Here is a 14,010-nt window from a genome sequence, read left to right as displayed (position 1 = left end):
AGAGGTGATGCTAAAACAGATATTTGTGTGAAAGCTACGAGAAACTGTCCGACCGGGTATTCAGATAACTTGTTTTGCCTTTTATAAAAATACCCTTGGATTAAAAAGTAGATATATAAATGTCTTTTGGTTGGGTGGTTGTATGTATGCCATCAGTTAAATGTTTCCTTCATGTTTACTTCCTTTGAACATAACCACTAATGTAGCCTATCTGTTTGTGAATGCAAGAGGTGAAGCTTACATTTCAATTCATTTTTTTGTGAGTTCTTTGGAAATGGCAAATAAAGTGGATATTACTAATAACAGTTTCTTCGTGTATTCAGTTATTTTTGTATAGCAATCTTTGGCTTGAATTTTTTTTAGAGGGCATATTGTGTTTTTATTTATTTATTTTACTTCATTTTTTTTGACATTCTACTCTTCCTCTGTTACCCCTGTAGTCCCTAGACTTCATTAACAGCTCAAATTGTTCTCACAGTGGTGTTTTAGAGAATCCTTTTTTCAGCCTCCTTCATTTTGGCTGCTGTTTCTTTAAGGCTTCCCATCCCACAAGCCCCATTCTGCTGATATGCCAACTCTGTAGAGGCCTTTTTAAGATCTCAAGAATATCTCCTGCTTAAAAAAAAAATTCAACAAACCGTTTTAAGCAGTTTACAAATTAAGGGATTTCTATGAGATATGGTTCCCTAATTCCTTATCAGAACTAGTTGTGTTTCAAAGTTACTCATTTTCATTATTGAAAGGTCAATTAAAGATGAATTTTACTCGTCAGTAAGAACTACTCTATGAATAAACCCCAGCTAGTCTTGACTAATGCGGGTTTTATATCAGTTGTTATGTTCTTTGTTGGCAAAATGAATGTTCCAGATATCAATATAGTGTATTTTTCTTTGGAAATATTACATCAGCATGATTGTCTTAGTTACAAGTGGTGGACAAACAGGTACAGTCTATTAAGGCCTCACCCTGTAATGACGAGGACTTAAAGGATACAACAAAATATAATCTTTTAATGATCTCCTCATTGTGTGAAACTTTTTTTTTTTTTTTTTTTTTTTTTTACATTAGCATAAACGAAAGAAAAAAAGTGCAAAATTCAATAATAGCATAAGGGATAGTAACCAAAATGTAGAAATTACAGTATTTATTAATTTGAAACGAATTTAATACCATAATAAAAGTGATAACACCAATTGGTATGAATATGAACACATGTGCAGTAGTGTTATGGCTGGCATAATGGTGTGTGTGTGTGTGTCCAGTCATGTTAGCATCAGGCAGTGTTGCTGATGTTGTAAAGTCTCATTGCAGCTGACAGCTTTCTTTTGTGCAGTGTGGATGTCAGATCTGCAGCATAGTGACAAAGCTGAAGGACAGAATAACTGAATGCAACTACACTGGGTTTTAGAAAAAAAAAGGTGGTGAATTATTTTTTGATTTTGAGAAATTCATATTTGAATGTGAGGGGTACTGAAGTCCTTTGTTTAGACAAACTTTGCACCAAAATATTCAGAATCAAATACGTCTAAAGTTAACTATTACTGAGAAACATTGATGTGTAGTTCATTAAAAGATTTTTTTTTTTTCTTTAATTTTTAAATGTTTGTGTTATTTTATATTGTGATGATAGGGGTTTCCCTTTGCGGTGACGTAACCGTTGATCTGGATTACGCATACGGGTACCATTGGTCCACACCGACGCACAGGGCCTGTAGTTTGAAAGCTGTCTGGGCCCAGCCGAGTAGCCACATTGCGAACAAAGTTACAACATTTTGAAATAAATACAAGGAATTATTGAGCCATTTTGTCTGGTGATGCGCTTACTCCTTATGGACCATGATGTGGCAACAATGCGACGGGATACATGAAGGAGGACGTGTTTTTGAACCGCATTGTTTTCTTGAATGTTGACTGAGTTGCATTCAACTCCACGCAGTGAGAAAAGAAAGCTAGCGGTTATCCCGTTAGCTGCTAACGTGCTAACTCGTGTGCTATTCACTTCCTTGTTGCTCATTGAAGTTTGTCAGGGGGAGACGGAGTCGTTTTCTTTCTCTTCAACACTAACTGGCTCATGGAGTTATATATTCGCGCAAACTACAACATTTCTGAAGAAGTGGATTTCAAATTTTTGTCGGCTCTGGGCCTTTACTTTGACCATGAAATGGAATGCGACTGTATAGCTGGACACAGTTAGCTTTCAGGGGCTAACTGGCTTAACCGACGGCAAATCTGGAATATGTCCGTCCTGGAGTACAATGGTTGAGTACCGACTTGCTCTATAACTGAACTTTTCTATTGTTACTAGGCATATATTGTCATGAGTTATTATCTAGGGTAACTATTGTTCTTACACCCTCAATCAGTTAGCTTTGTAATGCTATCGATAAGCTTGGCTAATTGTGAATTTGCTAACTAGCCTCTTCCACAGCTAGCCCAATGTTTTGTTTCACGACACAACAAGAAACATAGGGGAAGTGAAGTTTTTAGATTAAAGGTCATTCTCAACGTGGATTAAGTGTTCAATTTTTAATTAAATGCCGAATCCAGAGGTGCTTCGGGAGGGTCGGGGACGTAGCCCGTCTGCTCAGAAAAATGCTAACAGGCAGGACAGGCGGAGTAAACCGGGGAGCGGTGCTGCTCAGAGGGACAGACACCGGGAGAAGAGGCGGTTGTCGGCTTCTAGGAGAAAGAAACGCAGGCAGGCCAGGCAGAGAGAGTTGTGGCTTGCAGGTGCAGGAGACAACCCTGATAATAACAGAAAAAGCACTTTTGAAAGAGAGGCTGAACTTCAGACTTTGGTAGAGTATGATGACGTGAGCTCCCAGTCGGAGCGGTTTTCAGGGAGCCCTTCTCCTAAACTTGACAGCCTCTCAGCAGAGCGACTCAGCGATGTTGACTTTGGTGAATATAACGGACCAGCCACACCAGACAGAAGCCACCCGAGAGACCGGGAGGTTGTTAGCAAAGACGAACAAACTAGAGGACCAGCAGAGAGAAGCAAGCAGGAGAAGGAGTCAGGCAGGAAAAAGGAGCGCCAGAGCCGGGAGAGAGACTCTTCAAAAGCGAGGAGTGGAGTTAGCCTAAGTGGCTCTAAAAACCACAGAGACACTACAAGAAGCAGTGACAAGAATGGCAAAAAGACATCTTCGTCTCTGTCATCACAAACTGCTGATAAGAGGGATTCAAAACGGCACAGAAGTAAAACAAGGTCTGACAAAGAGACCCCATCTGCGTACAGAGATGCTCCTCAGTCTTACAGAGATGACCGTGAAGAGCTCAGGGCATACAGGAGAAGTCCTGGATTCAAAGCAGAAAGTCCCTATGGGACGTCTTATTCCTACAGCTACCAGTCACCTGGCGGTTATAACCAGCTTATATCTAGAAGAAGTCCAACTTACGGGAGCAAAAGACTCTCTCCCTCTTCCACGTATTATAATCGAGATGATGTCTACGGGGCCTACGGGATGCCAAAGTCTCCCAGTTCATACTCCAGCAACAAGAGGAAGAGATCCCCTACAAGCCCTGCAAACTGGCGCAGGTCCCCGAGTTACGGGCGACACAGTCCGTATGAGCAGGGAGAGTTTGGTTCCAGTCCTTATGGGAACAGAAGGAGATCAAGAAGCCCGTACCGGAAGTCTATGAGCCCAAGTCCTGATGTGAGGTGAGTCTAAACGAAGCGGGTTGGAGGATGATGAGCTTTAGGTTTGATGGTTTGGGTTATGCAGGAACTTCTGTCATTCTTTGTAAACATAAACCTAGCTTAAGGAGTTTGTGAGATATTTTAGTTTTTGTTGGGTGTTGATTCTTGACAGTAGATACTGAACTGAAAAACTGCAAAATGATTAAGCCAGACTGTTCAACAGAGATTAGATACACAGGAAATATGACTGAGTTTGTATGTTACCATTCATGGCGCTGCATTCTTCAGATTTACATACCCACTAGATCTTTTTGTATCACATGCAAAGCAGAGAAAAACTATCATATAAATTGTAATCAACAGTTTAAACCATATCTGTTATTGTTTCCAGGCGATCTGCAAGGTCTCGAAGCAGAAGTCCATATTCATCCACAAGACACTCGCGCTCTCGTAGCCGCCACCGCCACTCTCGCTCCCGCAGCCGCCCTTCCAGCCTCTCCCCCAGCACACTCACCTTCAAAACCAGCCTCGCCGCTGAGCTCAGCAAGCAGAAAAAGGCCAAAGCTGCCGAAGCCGCCGCTAAGGCCAAGAACTCCAGCAACACGTCGACTCCCACCAAGGGTTCCTCATCTGCTCCCCAGCCTAGCCCCAAATCCAACCACTCGTCTAGAAAAGGCCGCCCTCCATCCCCACCACTACAGCCAGAGAAAGGGCCCCGGACCCCCACGTCAAGCCAGCCTCAGTCCCCCTCTGACCGAACGACCAAGAGGACCTCAGAGCACCAGAGCAGCAGAGACAGAGACACGAAGGGGAAGGATGACTCAGTACATCGGGACAAAAGGAAAGCAGTAACTCCTGCACAGAGCAAAGACAAGGAAAGAGCCAGCATCCCGCTCATCTCTGCTCTGTCCTCTCTACCACTGCCTCAAACAGTTCTCGAGCACATGGACAAAGGAAACAGGTGAGGATGTGTTGTTGTGCAGCGTAAAAGTATTCTTACACCATCGCAAAGACTTACACCCTGTTTTTGTTTGTTTTTCTTCTGCTAGCTTGAAAGACGGCTTGCTCTCAGGAAAGAAGAAGTCAGAGAAGAAGGCCCGTCAGCTTCTCAGTGATCTGCCTCTGCCGCCTGAACTTCCTGGTGGGACGTCGTCCCCTCACAGCCCAGCTGAGGACAAGAAGTCTGGGACAATCCGTAAACGGCCCAAGTATGTGTGCGCACATTTCGCTTTTTTTATTTTTCCTCTAGATTGAATTCACTAATATATTTTGGCTGTAATCACCAGAATCTGTGGCCCAAGATACGGTGAGTTTAAGGAGACAGAGATCGACTGGGGAAAACGCTGCGTAGACAAGTTTGAGATCATTGGAATCACAGGAGAGGGAACGTACGGTCAGGTGTACAAAGCGAAAGATAAAGACACAGGTGAGTGATCATCCAAGTAACACGGTTTTTCTGAATGTTATGTCAAAGCTTTAAAGAGTTTTACAAACTTGTGGCGTCTGGTTTCTTCCAGCTGAGATGGTGGCCTTGAAGAAAGTTCGACTGGACAATGAAAAAGAAGGCTTCCCAATCACTGCGATCAGAGAGATCAAGATTTTGCGACAGCTCAACCACAAGAGCATCATAAACATGAAGGAGATTGTCACTGACAAGGAGGATGCTTTAGATTTCAAGAACGACAAAGGTATGTTGTGTTTTCACCGCCACACATCATCTATTCAGGTGACATCTTTTTGTATTGAAAACTAAACTTATTTTCTTCATCTCAGGGGCTTTTTACCTGGTATTCGAGTACATGGACCACGACCTCATGGGTTTACTCGAGTCTGGCTTAGTCCACTTCAACGAGAGCCACATCAAATCTTTCATGCGGCAGCTGCTGGAGGGCCTAGATTACTGCCACAAGAAGAACTTCCTGCACCGAGACATCAAGTGTTCCAATATTCTGCTCAATAACAAGTTAGTACACATTATTAAAACCAGCAAACTGAGTGTAAGGTTCCATGTACTGTTACATAATCACACGTTTTGTTCTTTCTCTTCCTCCTAATCAGAGGTCAAATAAAGCTCGCAGACTTTGGTCTTGCTCGACTGTATAACTCTGAAGAGAGGTGAGGCTCCTGTGCTCCTATAGATACGACATCAAAGGTTTTATCTCCGCTTTAATATGTGTGTGTGCTTCTGTTAGGGTTCTAAAATTTATATTCTCTTATTTTCAGTCGACCGTACACAAATAAAGTGATCACACTATGGTACCGCCCCCCAGAGCTGCTTCTGGGTGAAGAGAGGTACACGCCAGCGATCGATGTGTGGAGCTGCGGGTAAGAAAAGGATACATTTAAAAAACTTGAACTATGGTTTGTCACTATTCAGTGCAAATTACAGTAAGTTTAGGCAAAAAATATGTGTTTAAGATGAAGAAGGCACTCAGGTGAGAGCTTTTATTGTCTTGAATCATCATCAATGCTATCTAAGCCCCGTTTACATGACAATGTTTCATCTGAAAACGCTAATACGCAGTGAAAAAAAATCGTCATTTACACGGAAACACTGAGGGGTTGAAAACGCTGTAGCAAGCATGCCAGGCCTGTAGTTGGCGCTGTAACTGTTTTTTTCCAGAAGCCGCTTTTGGGAGATCTCAACCGAAGTAGAACTGGGCCGATCATCTGGTGTATTGGTGAATACTAAGTGCAGAAGTGGAGCAACAGATGCTCATTTCGTTGAAAGACAGTCAGCAGAATGAGCAGCACAAGCACAATGTGGTAGTCCGCGGCGATTGAAATAACAGTACTGTTGTACGCGCTTGCATGAAGTGTAAGGTGACGTCAGCATTTTCACTGAAACGCTGACTTAATGATTACACAGATGATGATGATGATGATGATTGCAGATCATGATTACAGAAAAATTCCAATCTGGAGGTCATTTTCAAGAGTTTGCCTGTTAGGTCGGCTAAAATGCCATTTCCGTGCAAACGCGTTTCACCCCAAAACCGTTGTTGTGTAAATGGCCCCCTAGATAATATTCAAAGGGCAACATCCAGTTTAGAAAGATGAAGCTTATGCAGAGAGTCCTGACATCATGTACACACCAAGCCAATAAAGACTTTTACGGCAACAGAAAAGTATATTGACAGCCTGGTTCAAAATCTGGCTTAGATCTGAAATAATAATTTCAATATCGGGTGAATTTTTTCGAGCTCTGCAGTTTAGGAGGTATAAGTGACACCCAGCTCACGTGAGTGTAGCTGATAGAAAGGAAGCTCAAAGCTCATGTCATATCCAATATGGTCCCCGCCAACGATCGGGTTCATTACTCTGCATCAGGTGTCATATGAAATTTCTTACATCTTCCATGGATGGGACTTTTCTGCTTTCATTGTTCTGCTGAGAAGAGAGCGCTTGTGTATCAGTCCAAGTGGTGACCCTGTTGACTGGTGATTTTCACTCGAGTGCATCTTAAGTTAAGAACAGCTTTAGGTTTTTATTTGAGAGATTTTTTAAGCATCATTTTGTGTTTATATTTACAAAAATAAACTAGGAAGCATTCGTGAGAGCCTTCGTGTTTCGACCAACAGCTGCTACAGCCCAGAGCCACTGATGCATTCAGCTGAAAGATAACAGGGTCGCTCCTAAAACTGAAACACCGGTGTTAGAGAGAATCTAACACACAACACTCCTGATATTTAACACTCTGCTGCATTTGCAAATATTCCTGCAGGCCTCTGTCTCCTATCTGTCGTGATCACTTATTTGACTCCTTGTTTGTTGTTTACGCTGACTGTCTCTCGTGATAAGTGATGTCATTGTTTTGGACGGTATGCAGAAATTAGTGGAAGGTGCTGATAAGGGAACCATTGAGCAAAAAGACAAATGATGACTCAGACTAGTTGGAGCTAGTTCCTTAGTCTCTTCTCTAGTAAATATTTTCTTACTTGAATGCTCAATAAATTTGCCCTCAAATTTTCACTTTTGACCTCAGAGATTGTTTTGGTCTAAATTTGGCACTAGTTTTACAATCTAGTTTCAAAATCTTAGTTTCTTTTCTTTTTCTTTTTTTAAATGTGAGTTTGTAGATAAAATCTTATCTAAATAATTCTCTTCATATCTCTTCATATGATCTAACTCCTCCCTGATTTCTTCCATTTATGGCAAAAATTTCCCAAATTTGTGGTTTCACTCTTGATCACCTTTCACCCAGTTGGATTAGTTTAGAGTTGAATTTAATTATGTTTCTTTTTTGTTGTTTTCATAGATGTATTCTGGGAGAACTTTTCACCAAGAAACCCATTTTTCAAGCTAATCAGGAGCTCGCTCAGTTAGAGCTTATCAGGTAAGGTTTTCAAAGACTTGTCCTAAGGCTTTATTTACCTCCAAAACCCTGAGGCTAAAACAGTTTGTACGTTTCAGAAACACAAAGAGAAGTCGAGCAGATATTTTTTCTGTTTTGGCCGGAACATAAAACAACGAAGCCACGAGATGTGTTTTGATTAACTTGTTTTGTCATCACTGCCTTTGTTAGAGAAAGTGTGAAGGTGGTGATTAATTCAGTGGAAAATCTGAAAGTGTGTACACACATTTCTGCTGCTTAAACTTTAAAAGAAACTTTTCTAACGTTTACTTTCACACCTTTAATGACACAACAGTAAAGTCCAGTGAATGCAAATATGATTCACTTTCATAGAATCAAGTCAGACAAGTTGTCTGGGTGTTGTCAGCAGTAATAATGAGATACACAGGAGGTCATTATTTCTCATTAAGCTGAATCAAAATGATTTTCTGTCCTTTAGTCGGATATGTGGCAGCCCGTGTCCTGCCGTGTGGCCGGACGTGATCAAACTCCCCTTCTTCAACACCATGAAACCAAAGAAACAGTACAGGAGGCGGTTACGAGAGGAGTACGCTTTGTAAGTTTCTCTTTTAATATCTAAAAACAGATTTAAGGATCAACCCTTGAGTGGTTTATAACATTTGATTCTTTGTTTCCCAGCATCCCTCCGTCTGCCCTCGACCTGTTCGACCACATGCTAAACTTGGACCCCAGCAAACGCTGCACAGCCGAACAAGCGCTCGGTAGCGAGTTCCTGAAGGATGTGGATCCGGACAAGATGCCTCCACCAGAGTGCGTTTCACTCCCCAAACGTACGTCTCCCTCAGTTTGGATTTGTTATTAACTGTTTCTCCTCTCTTTCCAGTCTCCCGCTGTGGCAGGACTGTCACGAGCTGTGGAGTAAGAAACGCCGGCGACAGAAGCAGGTCCCTGAGGAGCTGGCTGCTCCCAAGGCACCTCGTAAGGAGCTGGGTCTGGACGACAGCCGCAGTAACACTCCTCAGGGTTTCCCTGCTGCAGGAGGCGGCAAAGCGCAGAACGCAGCAGCTTCTGCTCTGCTGGGTGAGATCAGATACGGTTTATAGTCCTCTGATTGGCGCACTTTTCTTTCCTTTTTTCTATGTCAGAAAACTTGTATTAGAGAGGGGTATGGAGAAAGATTAAAGAGGGGGTATCACTTTTTTCCCCCACATTTTAAACATGAATATAAAGTGACAATTCAGAATATTAATAGCAAGTGCAGATTCTAAAACCACCGAATGTTCGTATGTCGTGAAAATCCCTACCTCTGTCGGCAAACCTCTCAAAATGGTCTGCTTTAAAAAAAAAAAAAAAAAGCTCAAGATCTTCCTGAGACTTGCTCAAACAGTGACGTCATCATATGAAAATCTATGTCCATAAAAATCTGTGCCATGGACAACAAGGTCTGCCTCTGACAGGTCTCCAGAAGGCTGGCCAATCAGAGTAAAGGGGGTCAGCCTTAAAGAGGCAGCACCTGAAAGTAAACATCTCAAACTAAGACTGAAATAAGGGTTTTCTTTAACACTGGTATGAGAAAAACAGTTTTTTTTTAGCTGTAAAGCATATAAAGCTGCCACAGGGGGCACCAGAAGGACAATGTAAGGCCTAAAAAAAGGCATGATACTCCCTCTTTAAGTATGAATCTCTATACAGTAGGGTTTAACATCTTTGGTGTGTGAATCAGATTTTTTGAAGCAGTCATTTTTATAACTCTTGTCTCGTCCCAGATCCAAAGGGTCCAAACTCCCAGCTGACCCAGGAGCAGCTCGCCGTTCTCCTAAACTTCCTGGGCCAGCCAAAGAGCACCGCCAACACCGCTCAGTTTGTCCAATCCATGGGCACGAAGGTCAACCAGGAAACGTTACAGCTGCTCTCCAAAGCTCTCGCTCCCTCTGAACCTGCCGAGCCTCCTCCACCGACACCCACCAAACCTCCTCAACCCGCCCCTCCTCCTCCAACAGGAGTCCCTCGCACGCCACCAATGCCCAAACCTCCATCGCCTCCCATGTCGGCACCTGCAGGTGTTCCCGAGGGAGAGGCCGCGGCAGCCACGCAGACGGCCATGACGATGCTGCTGGCTCAGCTGCTTCAGGCTCAGCAGAGTCAGAAAGGTGAAGGTGGAGACGGGGAGAGCAGTAACTCTGCAGGAGGAGCGGGGCAGCTTCAGCCTCCAGAGGTCAAACAGCCTCCTGAGCCCAGCCCGGTTTCTCCAGGTGGGTCATCTTTCATTCAGCGAAAGATCCAAAGAAACGAAGGATGAGTTTAATAATGTCATGATTTCTCTTTCAGTGTCTGAAGTGGGCGGAGTCTCCATCCTCCCTCCAGACCAGAGACCACCTGAGCCACCAGAGCCACCTCCACACGCCGACCTGGACTACCGTCAGCCTCCACCTGAACCCAAAACTGGCCACGCCCCTCCTATTGCTTCAGCAGGTGGAGGTGATGGAGGAAGACCCCCTGAGCCAGACTACCCCCCTCTCCCTACAGCAGAAGGACCAGGGTATGGAGGAGACTACAGCCACCCTCCTCCTCCTCCGTTCACCCCTGCAGGGTTTGGTGACGGCTACATGGGTCACATGTTAGGCGGTGGTCTGCCTCCTCATGCTCTCAGAGAAGTCTTCAGCGGACCTGGACAGGCCGCCGGATCGTCGTCTGCAGCGGGCGTCCACCCCGATCCCTTCCCTCCAGGCGCCGCAGCCACCGGACCAGGCAGTATGATGTTCGCGGGCGACATAGACCACAGATTTAAGTACAATCACAGCCCGCTACCTGTGGAGGGGGCGCCGAATCCGAGCGCCATCCACTTATACAACCACGCCATGGTGAGAAAGGACGGCGTACCTCCTCCTCCTCCCATCCCAGCACCCGGTCAACCCTGGGGCTCCCCTTCCCAAGTCGGGGCTCCACCACTCCCCCTCGGTTTCGTCCCACACGTGAACTCGACAGCAACAATCAGAGGACGAGGCCTGCCGTTTTGAAAGACATGAAATTTGAAGCGAAGCCTCTCAGTTTGTAAGAACTTGAATCTGTGTCAGGCGTTGTGTTCCTCCGCCGTCTGGAATGTGCAGAATGTCGCAGAAGGAAAAAACACAGCGGGAGCTTTTCTTGCTCATACCATTTTCATATTTTTTTGTAATCTATTCTGCTGTCTTTTAAATTAAACTTTTACCTTTTTGAGTGTACATTTATCAGGCCAGGTACATTTTAAAACCTCTACCTTAGCCTTTCTGTAACTGCTCCACAGCAGACTAGTATTAATGTTTTGCACTACTGACTGAAGTAGGCGGAAACTATTTTAGCTATGACAGAAAACGGATGATGTGCTGTAAACGCACAGTTAGGAATAAGAGCGGTAACGTAGTGTCCTCGTTTTTACGATCATGATTAAGTTGAATCGATGATGGCTCACTCGGTGTTTCTCTCTTTGAGAAGAAGACCGTTGGTTCTGGTAGCACTTGGATAATGTGACAGAGAAAAAAAGGCTGTTTTCACTTTAAATTCCACGCGCCTTTCTGCCGGTAGGTGTTGTAAAATCTTGAGCAGAACAAAAGTAACCCCAGTTCAAAAAGGAAACTGTCTTTTTTTGTACTAAACTGATTTTGTCCCCCTTCCTCCTCCCTTTGGCAAATGTTTATTAAAGAAATGCCAACAATGTATAACTGTCTGATTTCTGCATCTGATTTTATACTCACTCTCACTTTCTCACATTTAATCAACAATATACACTCACCAGCCACTTTATTAGGAACACCTTACTAGTTCTGGGTTGGACCCCCTTTTTCCTTCAGAACTGCCTTAATCCTTGGTGGCATAGATTCAACAAGGTCCTGGAAACATTCCTCAGAGAGTTTGGTCCATATTGGCATGATAGCATCACACAGTTGCTGCAGATTTGTCGTCTGAACATCCATGATGAGAATCTCCTGTTCCTCCACATCCCAAAGGTGCTCTATTGGACTGAGATCTGGGGACTGTGGGGGAAATTTGAGTACAGGGAACTCATTGTCATGTTGAAGAAACCAGTCTGAGATGATTCCAGCTTTATGACATGGAGCGTTATCCTGCTGGAAGTAGCCATCAGAAGATGGGTACACTGTGCTCATAAAGGGATGGACATGGTCAGCAACAACACTCGGGTAGGCTGTGGACTTTAAACCATGCTCAGTTGGTACTAAGGGGCCCAAAGTGAGCCAAGAAAATATCCTCACACCATTACACCAGCAGCAGCAGCCTGAACCGTTGATACAAGGCAGGATGGATCCATGCTTTCATGTTGTTGACGCCAAATTCTGACCCTACCATCCGAATGTGGAGCAGAAATCCAGACTCATCAGACCAGGCAACGTTTTTCCAATCTTCTATTGTCCAGTTTTGGTGTTGCTGTGTGAATTGTAGCCTCAGTTTCCTGTGCTTAGCTGACAGGAGTGGTATCCCAGCCCAGGATGATTTGACTGCGCTCCATAATTCCTTTGCATTTTTTGGTTTTGCCTCAGAAACAGCATTTTTGATGCCACCCCACAGGTTTTCCGTTGGATTTAGGTTTGGGGACTTTCCTGGCCACTCCATAATGATAATCGTGTTGGTCTTGGTCAGACATCAATGATCCATATTAAACCGCAGAAAAGGAGCAGGATATGGGACCTTTCCATCTTCAATTCTCCTGCTTCAGCCTCTGCGCCATGTTCTTCCTCTCATCGACAAGAATCACAGTGAAGGGCCTCAGCTTCATGAGATTGTCTTTGAGAACCATCTCCCCGGTGAGATCCTTCACCATTGGTGAGTGAAACCCTAATTTTTCTGTAACCTTTAGTAATGTTAATTTTGATCTATTTGATCAGCTCAGCTCTATTTGTAACTACATCTCTATCTCGCTCTCCTGTGCTCATACTGTCACTCACACATCTCAGACCTTTACAAGCACTCACATACTGATATTCCCATCACTGCTTCAGTTACTTGTAAAACCATACCTCCCTCTTTGACGTAATCTACATGCTCCACTATTCATACAACTTTTTTCCACAGCTTATACTTCTCAAACTACTAATTCTTCTTATTACTACAGCTACTTTAACCTCTGTACTTTTTCCCCCTATTTTTGCCACTTCTTCTTTTCTCCATTCCACATTTTCAGCTCTGGTTCAGCTTCAGCATTTCAACGCAGTTACTGTGTGTGGCCAGCAGGGGGAGCTGTTGGGCTGATTAGGTTTTGAAACTTATTTTTCATTTTCTGCTTGAAATTTTTGTTTTGTTTTGTTTTGTTTGTTTTGTTTTTAGAAATTTAGTTTTCAGAAGTTTTTTGGGGGGCAGTTTGTTTATTACAAGACTTTCTTTAATTCAGACTTTCTTTAATTCAGATTATTTATCAGTCACTAAACAAATTTAGTAATTAAAAGCCCAAAAATCATCAGATTTAGAAAATCCCCCTCATCCTCCCCCCTGTACAGATGGTACAGGCCGCTCCTCTGGCTGAGACAATAGCTTGAGTTGAATGAGTGGAGATGGTTAAAGGAGCAGACCGCTGTTTTCAGCATTTAACCCTTTCCTCTCTGTGCCAGTAGAGATTTTTGGTCCAACTAGAATAAATGATATCAAACACTCTTTAAAGCACAAATACTATAATTAACTAAATAAAAATATTAAAACACATTAAAACATTTTGACAGTTAATATTTAATTATGTGAGTTTTCACTGTGTTAAGACAGTAAAACAGTTATATCTTGAAAATATGAATATTTAAATTTGTTCACAACATTTTTTTATAATTTAAGATTAAGATTATATGAAGTCTTTTTACACATTTTTTTCCCTTAATTTAATATGAATTTAGGTATTAATTCTCATCTCATGACAAAATCAAGACTTTTCAGAATAAGATTTGTTTTGATTTAGATTTTGTTCTTTTAAATGACTTATAATAAAGCTGTTACCTTTTATAAATTATCCTGCATAAAAACTGAACTTTGAATCCATTAAAATAAAAACCCTCCTCCTTCAGTTTTTCTGCAGCTGGAG

General features: G+C 43.1%; 1 protein-coding gene across 1 annotated transcript; it reads left to right on the top strand.

Annotated features, from left to right (window-relative positions):
- The first annotated feature begins 1,674 nt into the window (after nt 1-1,674).
- Nucleotides 1,675-11,639, top strand: cdk13 (cyclin dependent kinase 13). The gene is made up of 14 exons (XM_074693308.1): nt 1,675-3,661; nt 4,032-4,601; nt 4,690-4,848; nt 4,927-5,066; nt 5,158-5,328; nt 5,414-5,603; nt 5,699-5,755; nt 5,864-5,965; nt 7,899-7,976; nt 8,434-8,550; nt 8,634-8,765; nt 8,839-9,035; nt 9,722-10,207; nt 10,284-11,639. Exons 1-14 carry the CDS (start codon nt 2,535-2,537, stop codon nt 10,970-10,972), a joined length of 4,215 nt encoding a protein of 1,404 aa, XP_074549409.1. The 5' UTR covers nt 1,675-2,534; the 3' UTR covers nt 10,973-11,639.
- Nucleotides 11,640-14,010: the final 2,371 nt, after the last annotated feature.

This window comes from Halichoeres trimaculatus, unplaced genomic scaffold, assembly GCF_033239565.1.
Source record: "Halichoeres trimaculatus isolate MK-OKI-2021-1 unplaced genomic scaffold, fHalTri1.1 fHalTri1_scaffold_18, whole genome shotgun sequence".
Lineage (NCBI taxonomy): Eukaryota > Metazoa > Chordata > Actinopteri > Labriformes > Labridae > Halichoeres > Halichoeres trimaculatus.
Note: the sequence above shows the minus strand (reverse complement) of the source record. Positions and strands in the feature narration are given on the sequence as shown.